This window comes from Hippoglossus hippoglossus, chromosome 8, assembly GCF_009819705.1.
Source record: "Hippoglossus hippoglossus isolate fHipHip1 chromosome 8, fHipHip1.pri, whole genome shotgun sequence".
NCBI lineage: Eukaryota > Metazoa > Chordata > Actinopteri > Pleuronectiformes > Pleuronectidae > Hippoglossus > Hippoglossus hippoglossus.
Genome location: NC_047158.1, coordinates 8,154,671 through 8,169,136, shown reverse-complemented (window position 1 = coordinate 8,169,136; position 14,466 = coordinate 8,154,671). Strand labels below are relative to the sequence as shown.

General features: G+C 45.2%; 1 protein-coding gene across 9 annotated transcripts; it reads left to right on the top strand.

Annotated features, from left to right (window-relative positions):
• The first annotated feature begins 1,551 nt into the window (after positions 1-1,551).
• Positions 1,552-14,402, top strand: ezh1 (enhancer of zeste 1 polycomb repressive complex 2 subunit). Of its 9 annotated transcripts, none has more exons than XM_034592113.1 (20): positions 1,552-2,059; positions 3,315-3,498; positions 3,673-3,798; positions 4,651-4,773; positions 5,134-5,251; positions 5,390-5,620; positions 6,272-6,374; positions 6,615-6,778; positions 6,948-7,039; positions 7,158-7,320; positions 8,518-8,702; positions 10,345-10,436; positions 10,573-10,601; positions 10,713-10,838; positions 11,965-12,143; positions 12,253-12,348; positions 12,476-12,557; positions 12,642-12,725; positions 12,807-12,933; positions 13,042-14,402. In XM_034592113.1, the coding sequence occupies exons 2-19, from the start codon at positions 3,319-3,321 to the stop codon at positions 12,893-12,895; spliced, it is 2,262 nt and encodes a 753-aa protein (XP_034448004.1). In that variant the 5' UTR covers positions 1,552-2,059; positions 3,315-3,318; the 3' UTR covers positions 12,896-12,933; positions 13,042-14,402. The 9 variants fall into 9 exon arrangements, with proteins under 9 accessions (XP_034448004.1, XP_034448006.1, XP_034448005.1 ...); XM_034592115.1 differs by having other exon boundaries at positions 1,553-2,272; positions 12,645-12,725; XM_034592114.1 differs by having other exon boundaries at positions 1,554-2,059; positions 12,645-12,725.
• The last annotated feature ends 64 nt before the right edge of the window (positions 14,403-14,466 follow it).

Sequence of the window (14,466 nt, the reverse complement as noted above, 5' to 3'; positions counted from 1 at the left end):
ACATGATTCTATTTTACAGCAAAGCCTCCATCTTTGAACTAACTTCACAGAAGCATCAAAAGCTACGTTTTTTTCTTTTTATTCATGGGATCTTGAGTAACTACACACTCCCTATGTGCACAAAAAAAGGTTTCAAAATATCCTTAAAATGTATTAGTTTTTTTAAGATCGTAAAACTGCAACAGGCTAATATGTCATATGGTAATACCCCAATGAATTTCTATAGAACAGGAAAAGATGTAAGAGTGAAGAGTGAATATAGGTTTGTCTATCAAAGCACCCATGTCTACTTATGCATTAATAAACCTTTATTTATATTATGCAACGCTTTCATTTTAGCCCCCCTATTTGGCAGTAATGAGCAGTATATAAGCATGTTATAAGTGGCTTATACATGTTGTAATGTGAGCAAATATTAGTGTTTATTATTGTATTTGGCAACCTGAATCTAGGTTGATGTACAAACAGGTATTCAATGAAAACGAATTCAAACACTGATGTAAATTTGCATTCTAAATCATTTATATCCTTAATGAATGCACATTAATAAATACAAATATAGTTACATCGTAGGCTTTTGTGTTACAAATATTATACGAATTGATGGAATTAAAGTTCAGCTGTGGAAATAATTTTCTGTGAAATGTGTCTTTCTTAACTAGGTAATTGCTTTAATTTCAGTCTCAGGTTAAATGCATTGATAATAGGACACTGCTCCAAAAACACTGTATTTGCTCTTTTTAATGAGCCAGAATGTGATGAGTATCAACTTCTGTTGTGCAGTGGCACAAACTGTGAGCAGCCACGACAACATGTAAACAGTCTGACTTGTTAAAGATAATAAGTATTTCTTTTTTAATTTAATTATGTGTACAATCAGCTTTATTATAGGTCATATGTTACAGGTCAAAGCAGGTTATAGAACTAAAACGTGCTCCATTGAACTCTAAGTGTACTTTATCATCATCTGCACAAACGCTTTTAAATCGTATATTTCAATATCAATTCTGCATTTATATAATTCTCCTTTTTGCTGCAAGACGTAGTTGGATGCCATGTGTCCACCTCGAGTTCTGTAAATTCGTATTGCACGTGAAGCAGTCATTGGTGACAGCATCAGTGGCCTGAGGAGCCTCATCCTGGGTAAAACGTGTCGAGCGCCCCCAGGAGGCAGAGAGCGGAACTACAACTGAGCTGTTTACCGTCCGACAGAGCACAGAGGTCTGCAGGAATGTTAGAAAACTATTGGGCAGTTTTTAACCTATAATAATCAGTTTAACACGATCATGTTGGATAACGTTAGTACAGGATGTACTTTCAAGTGAATGCGCCTATTATATTTATAATCAGGGTTTTTTCAGTCCTTCAATTAAAAAGAATCATCATGAAATGAATGTAGCACGGTTTTATGTATTTATAGCGCGTGTCTCACTCTGCCTCACCCCGTGAGTATCCTGAGGTGACTCATCCAAGAGGGGATCACATGCCGACCAAAAAAAACAAAAAAGCACCCAGAGAGCTAACGCAGTGTTTAAATGGCGATCTAGCTCTTTACTACGCGGACTCACGGTTGCATCAGATCCTGTTCTCGCGCGCGTGTGTGTGTGTGTGTGCGTGTGTGTGTGTGTGAATGCCGCGGCCGCTCCGCCACGCTACGCTACTTTTTTTTTTTTTTTTTTTATTCCCAGGACGCAGAATAGTAATAAATCCTCGCGGGCTGAGGAAAAGGCTGTGATCACAATAAAGACGTCACCCCGCTGCTCGGGTTGTGCTCCAGCGAGCCAAGTGCGCAGCTATTCGCAGGCTACAACAACAACACGCTCCAGCGGCACCATGCCCCTGGATGAACGGGCTGCCTTTCTCCGAGAGATCCCGACGGTTCCTGCGTCAGATCCACGGTGAATAACCGCGTTTAATCGCCCCGGATCCCTCGGCTACACACAGAGAGAGAGAGCGAGCAAGAGGAGGAGGAGGAGGAGGAGGAGGAGTGGTGGTGGTGGTGGTGGGGGGGGGGAGACTCGCTGCAGGCGCAAGCAGGACGCACGACGTGGATTTGGAGGTATTTAATAACTGCGACACTGGGTGGACACAGAGGGAGACGCTGCGGTAATGTGCTGTGATCGCGCCGTTTAAAGTGTCGCACATTGGGATGGACACAGTGTTGGTGCACGGATCTGCTGCTGCTGCTCGCTGCTGCTGCTGCTGCTTCGGGACGCGGCGCACTTTCCTGGGCTGAGGCTGAAAACGTGTGCACGGATCGTCAGTCCAGGAGGTGGGAGAGAGAGGAGAAACGCGCACGGTAGCAGCTTCCCCCTGCTCGGTTCTTATTTACCCGCACACTTATTTCCGATCGCGCCTCAGCTCCCGCAGAGAAGTTCGTGTTCTCCGAGGAGAGCGTGAAACGCGTGAAAACTGTTACTACGCACTTTTTCTGCTCCGCTTCGTGTTGGTTTTGTGGAGAGGCACGCCCACTCGCGAGCAATGTGGATGCCCCCCCCCGGTGCTTTCACACGCACTCGCACTTTATTTATTCATGTGCGCGTTATGTGTCCGTTTGCTAATTATCACCGTGACATTAGAAACCAACGCTAAAGAGGAAGATGGAGACTCTGCACAGTTTAAAGCACCTGTGTGTGGAAGCTTTTAAAAAAAAACACGAGATGTCAGTTTTGTTTTGCCAACAGTGGGGGGCGCTCTCTGGAACAGACTTCCAGTTTGAGAGAAAGGGGAAGTTTTGCATCAGTGAGAAGCAGAAAAGAAGAGAGCATCCTACTTACTATATATAGTCATTTAATTACAGCTTGTCGCCATCTTTCTAATACCAATACCAACTACTTAAATGTAACAGTTTTTTATCAGATATTTGTTTTTAATATTTGTATATTATGTATTTATGCTACGTTTATAATGTTGTGTTTATTATGTTATGTGTCTTGTTTTGTTCTCTTTTACCCCCCTGTGTTTGGTAAAGTACTTTGTAACCTTGTTCAGATAAGTGCTATAGAAATAATGTTATTATTATTATCATTATTATTATGATAATAATAATATTAAAACAGCTATCTGTAGGCTGTTAAAGAGAATGGACAATTGCTGGTGACAACACTTAAATTATTACTTTATAAAGTTTTGTCAGAGGACCAAATATTATTGAAAATGACTAATAATTTCCCTGATATTGTTCCCATGCAACTTTTTGCGATAAAAAAAAAATCTCTCGTTGACCTCAGCATCTAATGCCAGTGCAGCCTGTACCCGGTGATGTTGGATTTCTTAACCACACAGCATCTCTTGTCTTTTTCTTTTTTTTTAAGCATCATGGAGGATGCAGCTGCCGCAGAACCAGCCCCTGCCACAGGTGCCGCCCCACCAACCCCGAGACCTCAGCCTTCCTCCATCGCCAACTCTCGCAGCTTGCTGGAGTGGAGGCGGAGGGTCAAGTCCGAGTATATGCGCCTACGCCAATTAAAACGCCTTAAAAAAGCAGAGGAGGTCAAGGTGGGTGAGCACAGTTGTAGATACATCTCCATGTAACTGAAATGAACGGTTCGGTTTGTTACTGTTTGCATGGTACTGGCAGGAGGTGTGTGTATTTTTTATGTGCAGCACTCGCAGTGTTTGTTTATGTGCCCGGTGCACGTGTGACATTGACTTTGTTCTGTTTGTTTCTAGAGCCTGTTCATGTCCAACAGACAGAAGATCGAGGAGCAGACAAATCTCCTGAACACAGAGTGGTCCAAGCTCAGGATTCAGCCCACACCTCTGTCCACTTCTGGTGGAGCTATGGCCGGAAAAAAGGTGTGTGCGTGTGTGTGTGTGTGTGCTGAAGTGGGTGAAATAAATCTCTGTTGCATCACAATCTTTTAAATACCATCCTCCTGCCTGCACTGTACAGTTCTGTCATCATCTTCCTGCACCAGCAGGTCTGGGTCAACTAGTTATTACCTCCACCAAGGAGGTTACTGTATGTCTTCATATCGTTTGTTTCTAGGATTATGCAAAAACTACCCAACCAATAATCATTATATTTTGTGGAGGGTTGGGGCATGACCCAAGAAATGTTGGCAGCTGCAGGATTTTTTTCCTTTCACTTTCTTTAACAGTGTTTAATGTTTGGCAGTTTTCAACGTTTTCATTGATTTCTCATAAAATAATTTGTGGATATTGATGGAAAAATCAAATACCTGTCAGAGACAGATATTTTATAAAATGATCTGCAGATCCAAATAAATATCCGGATCTAGTGAATTTAAATGCGGTTTCATAAAGGAGACTGTTGGGCCTCAGCAGAGGAGTGCACACTACTGAGCTCCATTCTAGTCATGTCTATTATTATTTTTATATGAGTGTCATGTCCATCGCGTTGAGTCCACTTCACCAGCTCTACTGGTCTGCTCTCATTCCCACCTGCCTGTCAGGTGTTATTGGAAAATCAAGCTGTGTGTCAGAAACTGATGGTATGGCGCCCTTACACTGGTCTGTGACTCTGTGGAAGCTCATGATATATGATATATGACGGCATCATTCGCTTCCCACGTGCTGCCAGGTTCAGCTATACTGGGTTTACTGGGTTTATTATCCCTGTTACATAGTTATAAGATTGCAGAGGATTGTTCTAGTGTCTGGTCACTAACCGTTCTTCTTTTGCAGATGTGTACGGTGGAGTTTGGCTTCCCAGGATTCAAAGCTCAAGCCATCGCCATGAGGCCCCTGTCCACAGTGGCAGGAATCCCCTTCATGTACTCCTGGTCGCCTCTGCAGCACAACTTCATGGTATGAAGTCAATCGCATTGTGTTGTGGGCGATGCAGTCACAGTATTTCACAATATCTATTTCACAATATTTCACTCATTCACCTGATTCCTATTTGGAAGATGTTGAAAATCAACCGTCACCGATCTACAAGTGGATTTTCCCTTTGTTCCATAAACGCTTTATTTTGACAATACATAGTTCTCATCTGCAAAAGGCGATAAGCTCAAGGAGCAGACGCAGCTTCACACACTGTCGTTGCAACGCAACACGGACGGAGTGCGTTGGATACTTTCAGATGTAGCTCCTCAGAAGTAGCACGGTTAGCTTGCAGCATCAGGACGTCACGTACCTGTCTTGATGGGAGTTTTTGCGTCCTAGGTGGAGGACGAGACGTTCCTTCACAACATCCCCTACATGGGCGATGAGGTGCTGGAACAGGACGAGGCCTTCCTGGAGGAACTCATCGACAACTACGATGGCGTGCATGGTGACAGAGGTGTGTGTCCCCTCAAGCTCGGATGTACTTCATTTGGGTTTATTATATGCTAATGATGTAGCTTTGTTTCTGGAAGCCTGTTGGGGTTATATCTAAGGTTCACGGTGTGGTCATTCCTTCTCACATGTCGTGTCCCAGAGGGCGGTTTCATCAGCGACGAGATCTTTAAAGAGCTGGTGGAGGCCTTGAGCCAGTACTCTGACCACGAGGAGGAGGAAGAGGAGGAGGCGGTGGCCGTGGCGGTGGTGGAGGCGGTGGGGAAGAAGGAGGAGGAGAGGGCGATGAGGAGGAGCTCGGCGGAGGGTTCGGAGGAGACCAAAGCTGGGGCCGTGGCGTTCGCCAAGAGGAAGAGGAGGAGCACGACGGAGGGTGAGTTCACACAAGAGGTCTGCAGCGCGAACAAGGGCGACACTGTTCCTCTTGCAACACTGTACAGCTGCCGCAAGGTCGTCCTGTCCCAACAGCACTTGAGCTGGCATTGTTTACTCTAAAGCAACCACTGTGTCCCTGCATGGGCACTGTGTGTGTGTGTGTGTGTGTGTGTGTGTGTGTGTGTGTGTGTGTGTGTGTGTGTTTGTGTGTTTGTGTGTGTGTGTGTGTGTGTGTGTGTGTGTGTGTGTGTGTGTGTGTGTGTGTGTGTGTGTGTGTGTTTTTGAGGGAACTTGTTTGTTCATGACACTGATATGTCCCGTCTCTAATTACACAATTGAATGACCTCTCGTTCCAGGCTTTATTAGAAACTAGACTACACACAAACACTTCCAACACTTAGCGATAGTGAAATTGAAGCACACCCGAGCACGCGGTCAAACCCGTGCACGATTGAAGGGTCCATGAATAAAACATGCAGGCAAAAAGACAACTGCACTGTTCTCACGAGAGCTGCCTTCAGAGCATGTTATCGCTGAGCGGCCTTGAGAACTGGGAAAACCTCTGCTCCTTTTGCGAAAATGTGTAAAAGTATTTGTGAATCTGAATTGTGGTCAAACTCTGCTCTCTTATTATCTTGTCTCCTAATAGTGAGGGACTTGTGCGGCAGCAAGAAGATCCCCAACGATAAGATATTTACGGCCATTGCCTCCATGTTCCCGTACAAGGGCACCACAGAGGAGCTGAAAGAAAAGTAAGAAAAGCGAAGTGAAACTTCGGCTCCGCGCTCACAATGCCGAACAGGCCCGTTGCTTAGAGTTCACCATGGCGACGCAAGCTGTCAGGGAGGAAAGTAATAATGGTGGCTCGCTCTCAGGCTCCCTGACTCAAAGGAGCACTTGCATCAGCATCTGAAAGAGCTTTATGTTAAGAAACATCAACTTCAAATGAGTATACGTATCACCGCTGAATCTGTTCCCTGTCGCCTCCGCAGGTACAAGGACCTCCTCGAGCCCCCCAGCCTGGTGAAGCTGCCCCCACTTTGCACCCCCAACCTGGACGGACCTTTTGCTAAGTCGGTGCAGCGGGAGCAGTCCTTACACTCCTTCCACACACTCTTCTGCAGACGTTGCTTCAAATACGACTGTTTCCTACACCGTAATGGCTTCTGTTGTGTTTATTATCAATTCTCCTGCAAATTCATTTGTTTGATTCCCTGGGATTTTAGCTCCTCTTGCACTTTGAGATTCAGTGTGTGCAGTTGCGATCTATAAAACAACCTGTTGCCACAATAGAGTCAGAATATTGTTGTCTTCTTTTCTTTTAGCTTTTCATGCTACACCCAATGTTTACAAGAGGAAGAATAAGGAGATCCGCATGGAGACTGAGCCATGTGGTGCGGATTGCTTTCTGCTACAGGTATGCCAAGCTCGCGATCCTGCAACCTGTTCATGCATTCTGTACAACGATGTGTTTCATTGTTTACTCTTTGTCATGTTTTTTTTTTTTTCTCTCCCTCCCACGTCCTCCTCTGAAGAAAGGGGCTAAAGAGTTTGTGGATCAGAATATGATACGGCCCCAGAAGTCTCGCCGATGTCGGAAGCAACAGCGTTCCACCGTTTCCAGCTGTCCTGGACCATCTGGGTCCACTGAGGACGGCAAAGAGGGCGAGAGTGACCATGAGACCACCTCCTCCTCAGGTACAGGACTCAGATCTCACAAGGGAACGCAGTCGGGAGCTGCTTTTGAAACCATCTGGTGCTTTGTCTAGACATGAAAATTACACAGGCAATGGAAAAACAGGTTTCAGTTCTGTTCTTATGCCGTAGATTCAGCTTTAGTTTGAAGTTACAGTACAGTATTTGCTTGTACTGAAGAATTTGTCATTATGAGACATCTATTTTCACGGCTAAAAGTGAATGATTCACTCATGCTTATTATAATGCATTGACGGTTGTGTGGTCTGTATTTCCACACACTATAGGCACAGTTGTTTTCAGGTGTTACTGAGACTCTGAGTCACTGTATGACTCTGTGAGTGGCTGAATCATATGACTTCCCCACATATTCCCCCTTTTCTGGAAGGCTGACTGCAGCTCTTCAGAAAAGTGAAAATTGGCCGGGGATGATAGCTTTCAAGTCATATCCTGCTCTGTCCTGCCTCCCTCTTCCATCCCCTCTCAATATCAGCTTTCGCTTGCCAAGCAAAATAAACCAACCATTAGTTTTGCATGCTTCAGACCCAACATAAACACTTTGCCCCCCCCCCCCGCCTCTCTTACTGTGGCCCTTTTTTCTCTTTCTCTTTAATTTTTATTGACATCTGCATGTGGTGAGCAGTGGGAGGGAAATAAGAGCGATCTCCTGTGGATCTTTATCTTTATTCTTCCCTCCCTCCCGGAGCGCTCAGGTTGTCTTTCTGTGCCGTCAGTGCCTCACTTGGAGTCCCTGTTAGTTTTGGAAGCCGCTCACGCTTCGCCGATGACTCAGCAGACTCTCTCTCACACGTTTTGAGATAATGTGGAAAAAAACAGATTGTTGAGCAGATTAATAAAGATACTCGGTGCTGGAGCATGTGGCCGCAGCAATGCTGCATTCTGCCTGTTGCCAAGCAACATTAGGCTCTCTGCCTCGAGCTGTGGGTGTGCAAGCATCAGTCCTGAATATCCAAAAAAGCTCAATCAAAGCCCATGGTCCCTTGAGTACTGTGTACTGTGTGTGTGTACTGTGTAGATGAAAAGCTGCCAAGACCAAGGAATTGAAAAGTGTTTGCATGTGCTGCTGCATGTGTGCAGGTTCCAAAAATATGAAACAAACTGTCTGCCGAGAGTAGTTAGTTAGTAATACTGACGTTTGTTTTTTGTGTATGTCTACATGTGTGTGTGTGTGCAAAACAGAGAGTAATTCACGGTGCCAGACTCCCACCAAGCTGCGTCCAGGGGATGATGACGGCGAGCAGCAGCCGTGCTGTGTGGTCCAGTGGAGCGGGGCGGAGGAGTCCCTGTTCAGGGTCCTGCACGGCACATATTTCAACAACTTCTGCTCCATCGCGCGTCTCATCGGTACCAAGAACTGCAAGGAGGTGAAATGTCTACACGTTTTTCAGTTTTCCCATCTCAGCTTGTTTCCCCTGGCCCAAAGAGAAACAATTACTTTGCTATATACATTCACCATTTAAAAAACAATAATGTGATCTTTGTAATTACTGTATGACATAGATCCAAACAAATCCTGTTTTTTAAGTTTTTAAGTTTTAAGTTGCGATTTTCCCTTCACACGTTTGTTATTGCCACTGAAACACATAGTTTGTGCAAAACTCCTTTGGAAGTCTTCTCCACAGATTTATCATTGCACCTCTATAACCTTGTCAAAACCCGGTGCCTACATTACCCACAATGCAACTCAACTGCCAACACTTAAGGAAGTGGATCAGGTGTGTTATAGTATAGCCTTGAAGTGCTAGTGAGGCAGTAATGAGGAGCAGTCACAAATATCTAGTTAACATCAAGAAAATATATATTATCTCAAAGCATTTTATATTGGAAGGTCGAGACCTTACAATTTTATAGAGAAACCAAACAGTTCCCACAGCGAGTACATGTTGGCAACTGGAGAGAAAAACTCAAGTGTCGTCAGTTGAGAAAAAAATACCTTTTTCAGCTCCCTCAGGAGCAAAAAAAGCTTTATTCAACTTTTTTCACATAGAGCAATAATACTCCCCAAGACCTGAAAACGCACTTTGATGTGTAAAATACGTGGGGGATTCCCCTTGAAAACGCCAGATGCCGGAATGACAAAAAAGGCTGGAGATAGATTAAAAAAATTCTCAAAGCTCCAGTCGAGCAGAAATAGAAAAAGAATCTCACTTCAAACAAGGGAATTGTGAGCAATAGAAACTAGAAGCAAGAGGTTTTATGGGAAATCTGTTGCTTTGCTTGTTGTAAAATAAAAAGTGAATAATGACTGATACTGAAAGTGATGTGTTGGTGGTTTTGAAACGCAGTACAATACAAACTTGCGTCGCTGATTTCCGTTGCGTTTGCGTCAGTGCGTGAGTGTAATAACATGCATCCTGTGCGTGTGGTTTTATGATGTGGATAATTGGGCAGACTAGAGAGAGAATGGCATGTGGCACCATAAACAGGGATGCTTTCCAGATGTGACATCTCTCATACACTCATATTACATTTTTACAGGTTTTACAGATCTCAAAACTCTTTTTTTTTAAACTGTTCAGCTCAGTGCAGCTGATAACGAAACAGATAAAACAAATTTTGTTGATATATCTTAGACACACGTTAAAGCAGCTTCATTGGCGTATTGGCCTGTCCATCATTCCCTCTGTATCCAGAACGCCCCGCCCACTTCTTAATCAAGTGGAAAGGCTAAAACCAGCTGCATCATTATGTTTGTCTGCGTCTCCGGGAAGAGGCCAAATCCGGGTTTTGGCAGCAAGGAGATGTTGTGTGTGTGTGTGTGTGTGTGTGTGTGTGTGTTTGTGTGTGTCCACGCAGATGTTTGTGTATGTTTGGCCTCTGCAGTGGAGATTTGATAACAGAGGAGGGGGGGGGGGATGTTCTGTGGCGTAATCGAGACAATGTGCTTTTCAGCTCGAGCGGTAAATTACACAACATAATTAGAATAAAGGGAACCGAATTTCTTCACAGCAGTAACCTAACATTTCCATGTGATGTTGCTTCATGACATTTAACCCCCGCCCTCAGGTGTACGAGTTCGCAGTGAAGGAGGTCCTGATCCACCGGGTTCCTTTAGAGGATGGAGGCATCTCGCCCCAAAAGAAGAAAAGGAAACACAGGCAGGATGAAAAAGAAATGACATTTAAATTTCCTTGTCAAATGAATATTTTGGTGTCTTCAGAAGATGAAAAGTGAGCGGGTGTGGAACAGGATTCTCACATAACTCCCCTCCCTTGTGTTTGTCTGATGTTGCAGGTTATGGGCGAAGATTCAGCTGAAGAAAGGTGCGTTCCTCCCACACTGAATTATCCCGGTGTGACTTTTACTACCCTGCCCTCTGAAATACAAACCGGCTTTCTGTGCCAGTCTGAGGGTTTTGTCCTCTGTTGCTCCAGATAACTCCTCCAATCAGGTGTACAACTACCAACCATGTGACCACCCCGACCATCCGTGCGACAGCTCCTGCCCTTGTGTGATGACCCAGAATTTCTGCGAGAAGTTCTGTCAGTGCGAGCACGAGTGTGAGTGTCACCTTCTCTGTTTCACCTGTCTCTCACTCATTGTGCGCATCTTTCTTTTACACAAACACAAAGAAGTAGGCACACAGAAGTAGCCTGTTCGGCCTGGTGAGGCTAAAAGAAAATTGTTTGTCACCACATTTTTCCACTGGAAGCTCCCAGTAGCTTTAAAAACCTCATTTTTTTTGCCAGGCCACAGTAGAGCAGGGCAGCAGAATGTAAAACGATTCTGCAGTATTCTGGCAGCAGTCAGAGGAGAAGCTGTCCTCTGGCGGGGATAGGTGGGTGTCTGTTTAACACAGAGCCGCATTCACAATGAGGCATTCGCTGCAGCAGTAATGACCCAGAACTGTGTATTCCAAAATGACCACACGGTGGAGGAATGCATTTTGTATTTTGCCCTCTAGGGAGCTTACACCAGAGAACAAGGATAAGAAGAGGTAAACATTTTTGCCTTGGTTTGGTTTTGCCTCATTTGTGCATCACTTGCGGTCCAGTCACCTTCTCTCCATCCCCCCCCCCCCCCCCCCCCCCCACCCCCGCCTCCCCCTCCTTACCCGAACGTTACCTCGCCTTTTCCCGTAGCAGGGGAGAGCTGCGGCCAAACAGGAAGCAGCCCCTGGTCGCACATGTGCGTGCTTTAAAAGACTTGGAGGGGAATCAAAGGGATGTGTCAGGCTCTGCGCCTGATATACAACATCATCTCCAACATCAGCATGACTCAGGCTGCTCCGGCTAAGCAATGCTCGGTGATACTGACGCACACAGCTCACACATGGGAGCATGGGAGGTTAAAGCGCCGCAGCAGTGGAGACAAGCGCTGCCTGGAGCTGTCGCTGTGGACGGCTTTAACCAAGCAGAGGCTCCTGAAAAGACGTTTTGGTTTTTTTCTTGCCTGATCGTTGTGGTCATCTGCCCAGAGGGTGTTGTGTTACACTCTGCAAAATTGTATTTCAGCATATCTGCCAGCAGAGGTCTCCAATGAGTCTCTCGGCCATTGTTCTTCTTTGCTGCAGCTGCATTTGGCGATGGAACTGATCCATCATAATCACATTGTGCTCTGCCCAGTCATGTATCATATTTCTGCATAGCCCCTTTCTGAGCAGCGCTGGCTCTGAATGTTTTCCAGGCCAGAACCGCTTCCCAGGCTGCAGGTGTAAGACTCAGTGTAACACCAAACAGTGTCCCTGCTACCTGGCTGTGAGGGAGTGCGACCCAGATCTGTGCATGACCTGCGGAACTGCGGACCAGTGGGACAGCAAAGTGATCTCCTGCAAGAATTGCAGCATCCAGAGAGGCCTGAAAAAGGTACAAAGGGGACACTTGAAGGTCCCAGCAGCTAAAAAATATATAATCTGTCATTATGGATGCAGATCAACGTGGTTTAAGGTCACTCATATTGGTTGTTCCTCTTCAGCACCTGCTGCTGGCGCCATCAGATATCGCCGGGTGGGGCACCTTCATCAAAGAGCCTGTTCAGAAGAATGAATTCATCTCAGAGTACTGCGGAGAGGCAAGGCCACGCTGATTGGTCAGATATTAAATACATCATTTTGCTTACGAGCTTTCAGATAGATGACACTGTTGTGTGTGTGCGTGTGTGTGTGTGTGTGTGTGTGTGTGTGTGTGTGTGTGTGCAGCTGATCTCTCAGGACGAGGCGGACCGACGTGGCAGGATCTACGACAAATACATGTCCAGCTTCCTTTTCAACTTGAACAATGGCAAGTATTCCCCAATCTCCCTTTCATGTTATATTCCGTGTGTGAAAGTAATCCTTCATAAACTCTACTGTGGGTATCTCTCAGTAGACTTTGTTGTGGACGCCACACGTAAGGGGAACAAAATCCGCTTTGCAAATCATTCAGTAAATCCCAACTGTTACGCAAAAGGTGAGACTGTCTCAGTTGTTCTGCTATGAAGTGTAACGTGAATTAAGAGACTCTGACGTGTTCTTTGTTTCGCCGTTGCAGTGGTAATGGTAAACGGAGACCATCGCATCGGGATCTTTGCCAAACGAGCTATCCTGCAAGGAGAGGAGCTTTTCTTCGACTACAGGTAGAGTCACAGGCCTTTTTGTGACTCTCCATCAGCTTCAAAGTAAAAGACAAAGGACAAAGAAAAAAGACAGGCAGACATACACTGTGATGGTGTGTTTTCTGCAGATGTGGCATATTTAAGACGCTTTGCTTCCTCTTCCTCCCACAGGTACAGCCAAGCTGATGCCCTCAAGTACGTGGGGATAGAGAGGGAGGTGGACATGACATAGCTGCACCTGGCGCCAACCTCCTGAACCTGTCCCCCGTAACTCCTCGGGCACCTAATAACGCTTCTTACCCTTTCCGCAGTGTCACGTCTAGCTGACGCCTTTCTCCTAAACATTCACTGTCTCACTCCTCTCCGCTGCACTTCCAAAAATAGACAGTCCCTCCCTGATGGTTTGCAGGTGCCGCTGCTCTGCAGACCACCGCACTGCCGCCATCAAGGACGGCTGTCGCCTCGCCCTCCTCCTCATCTGCCCACACCCACCCACCAACCCGCAAGACTGTATACGCCAAGCTTATGAAACAAAACCATTTACAGTGGAAATACTATTAATCCACATTGCACATTCTCTTCGGTTACATCTTGTCAAAGCAAAGAGGTGACAATTACCCATCATGCAGCGTGTTAATCTCTCTCAGCAGTTTTGTTACCGTACTTATAGACCGGCTTTTGTTTGACCTCTCGACACGTAACGTAAGCTTTTACTTCGTACCCGATGATGATCGGTGAAATGCATGTGCTGTCTCTTGGATAATCCAACCATTAAACGTGTTAGCCACAGCATTAGCTTCAGTCAGACACAGTCACTCTGTATCGTAGTGTTGTGTTACCCTCTTCAGAGGAACCTGACCGGGTGTGTTCCTCTGTGAACCCCAGTCAGTGGCAGGCCTCTCCGCCACATCTCTATGGTAAAATAAGTTATTGTGCATTTATATCATTGTTCTGCAAAAAAAATAAAATAGGCAACCAGACGAGAAACCGACTGACTGAATGTAACCTGTGGACGATAGTGAAGAGATCTCATCCCCTCTTTTCATTTTTTAACACACCAACCCATTCCTGATTGGTACTCTGAGCAACATGCGCGCACATCAAACATTTCGATTTCATGTTTACGTGATCTTGAATCCGTCACACTTTGTGAGGCAAGTAATTGACAAATGAACGAATCACAGATTAAATGTCTTCCTTTGAAAATCGTATACAAGTGCCAAATGTTTCTACGCAGAGAAAAGACTGAAGCAGTGCGGAGGAGTAACTTCTGCAAGGTTTAAACAATGGGAAAAACAAAAAGTTTGACCAAATATTCAAGTCCCCCACATGTGAATGTAAAATATCATTTATCATCTTGTCTTTTTTTTTTTTTTTATACGTCCAGATTTGTTATCCGCTCCGTTCTTCATTTATGAAACATTAATTCCCACTTTGAAATGAGGTCTTTGTCAACAGAGATGAACAAAATGGAGTTTACTGATATGTACAGTGTATGCCTATAAAAATAAAACTTTAACTTTATACATTAAGACACGTTGCACTTGTCCTTTTGTGTGTTGGTCCAAGAATCTATCTAGCTGCACCGAATTGCTC

What these genes read in the sequence shown, in the direction of transcription:
- ezh1 (XM_034592107.1), top strand. Translation starts at nt 3,319, where the DNA reads ATGGAGGATGCAGCTGCCGCAGAACCAGCCCCTGCCACAGGTGCCGCC. An exon ending in ACAGAGGAGCTGAAAGAAAA is followed by an intron (nt 6,375 to 6,614) that starts GTAAGAAAAGCG and finishes TCGCCTCCGCAG; the next exon opens with GTACAAGGACCTCCTCGAGC. An exon ending in GAGCTTTTCTTCGACTACAG is followed by an intron (nt 12,892 to 13,041) that starts GTAGAGTCACAG and finishes TTCCTCCCACAG; the next exon opens with GTACAGCCAAGCTGATGCCC.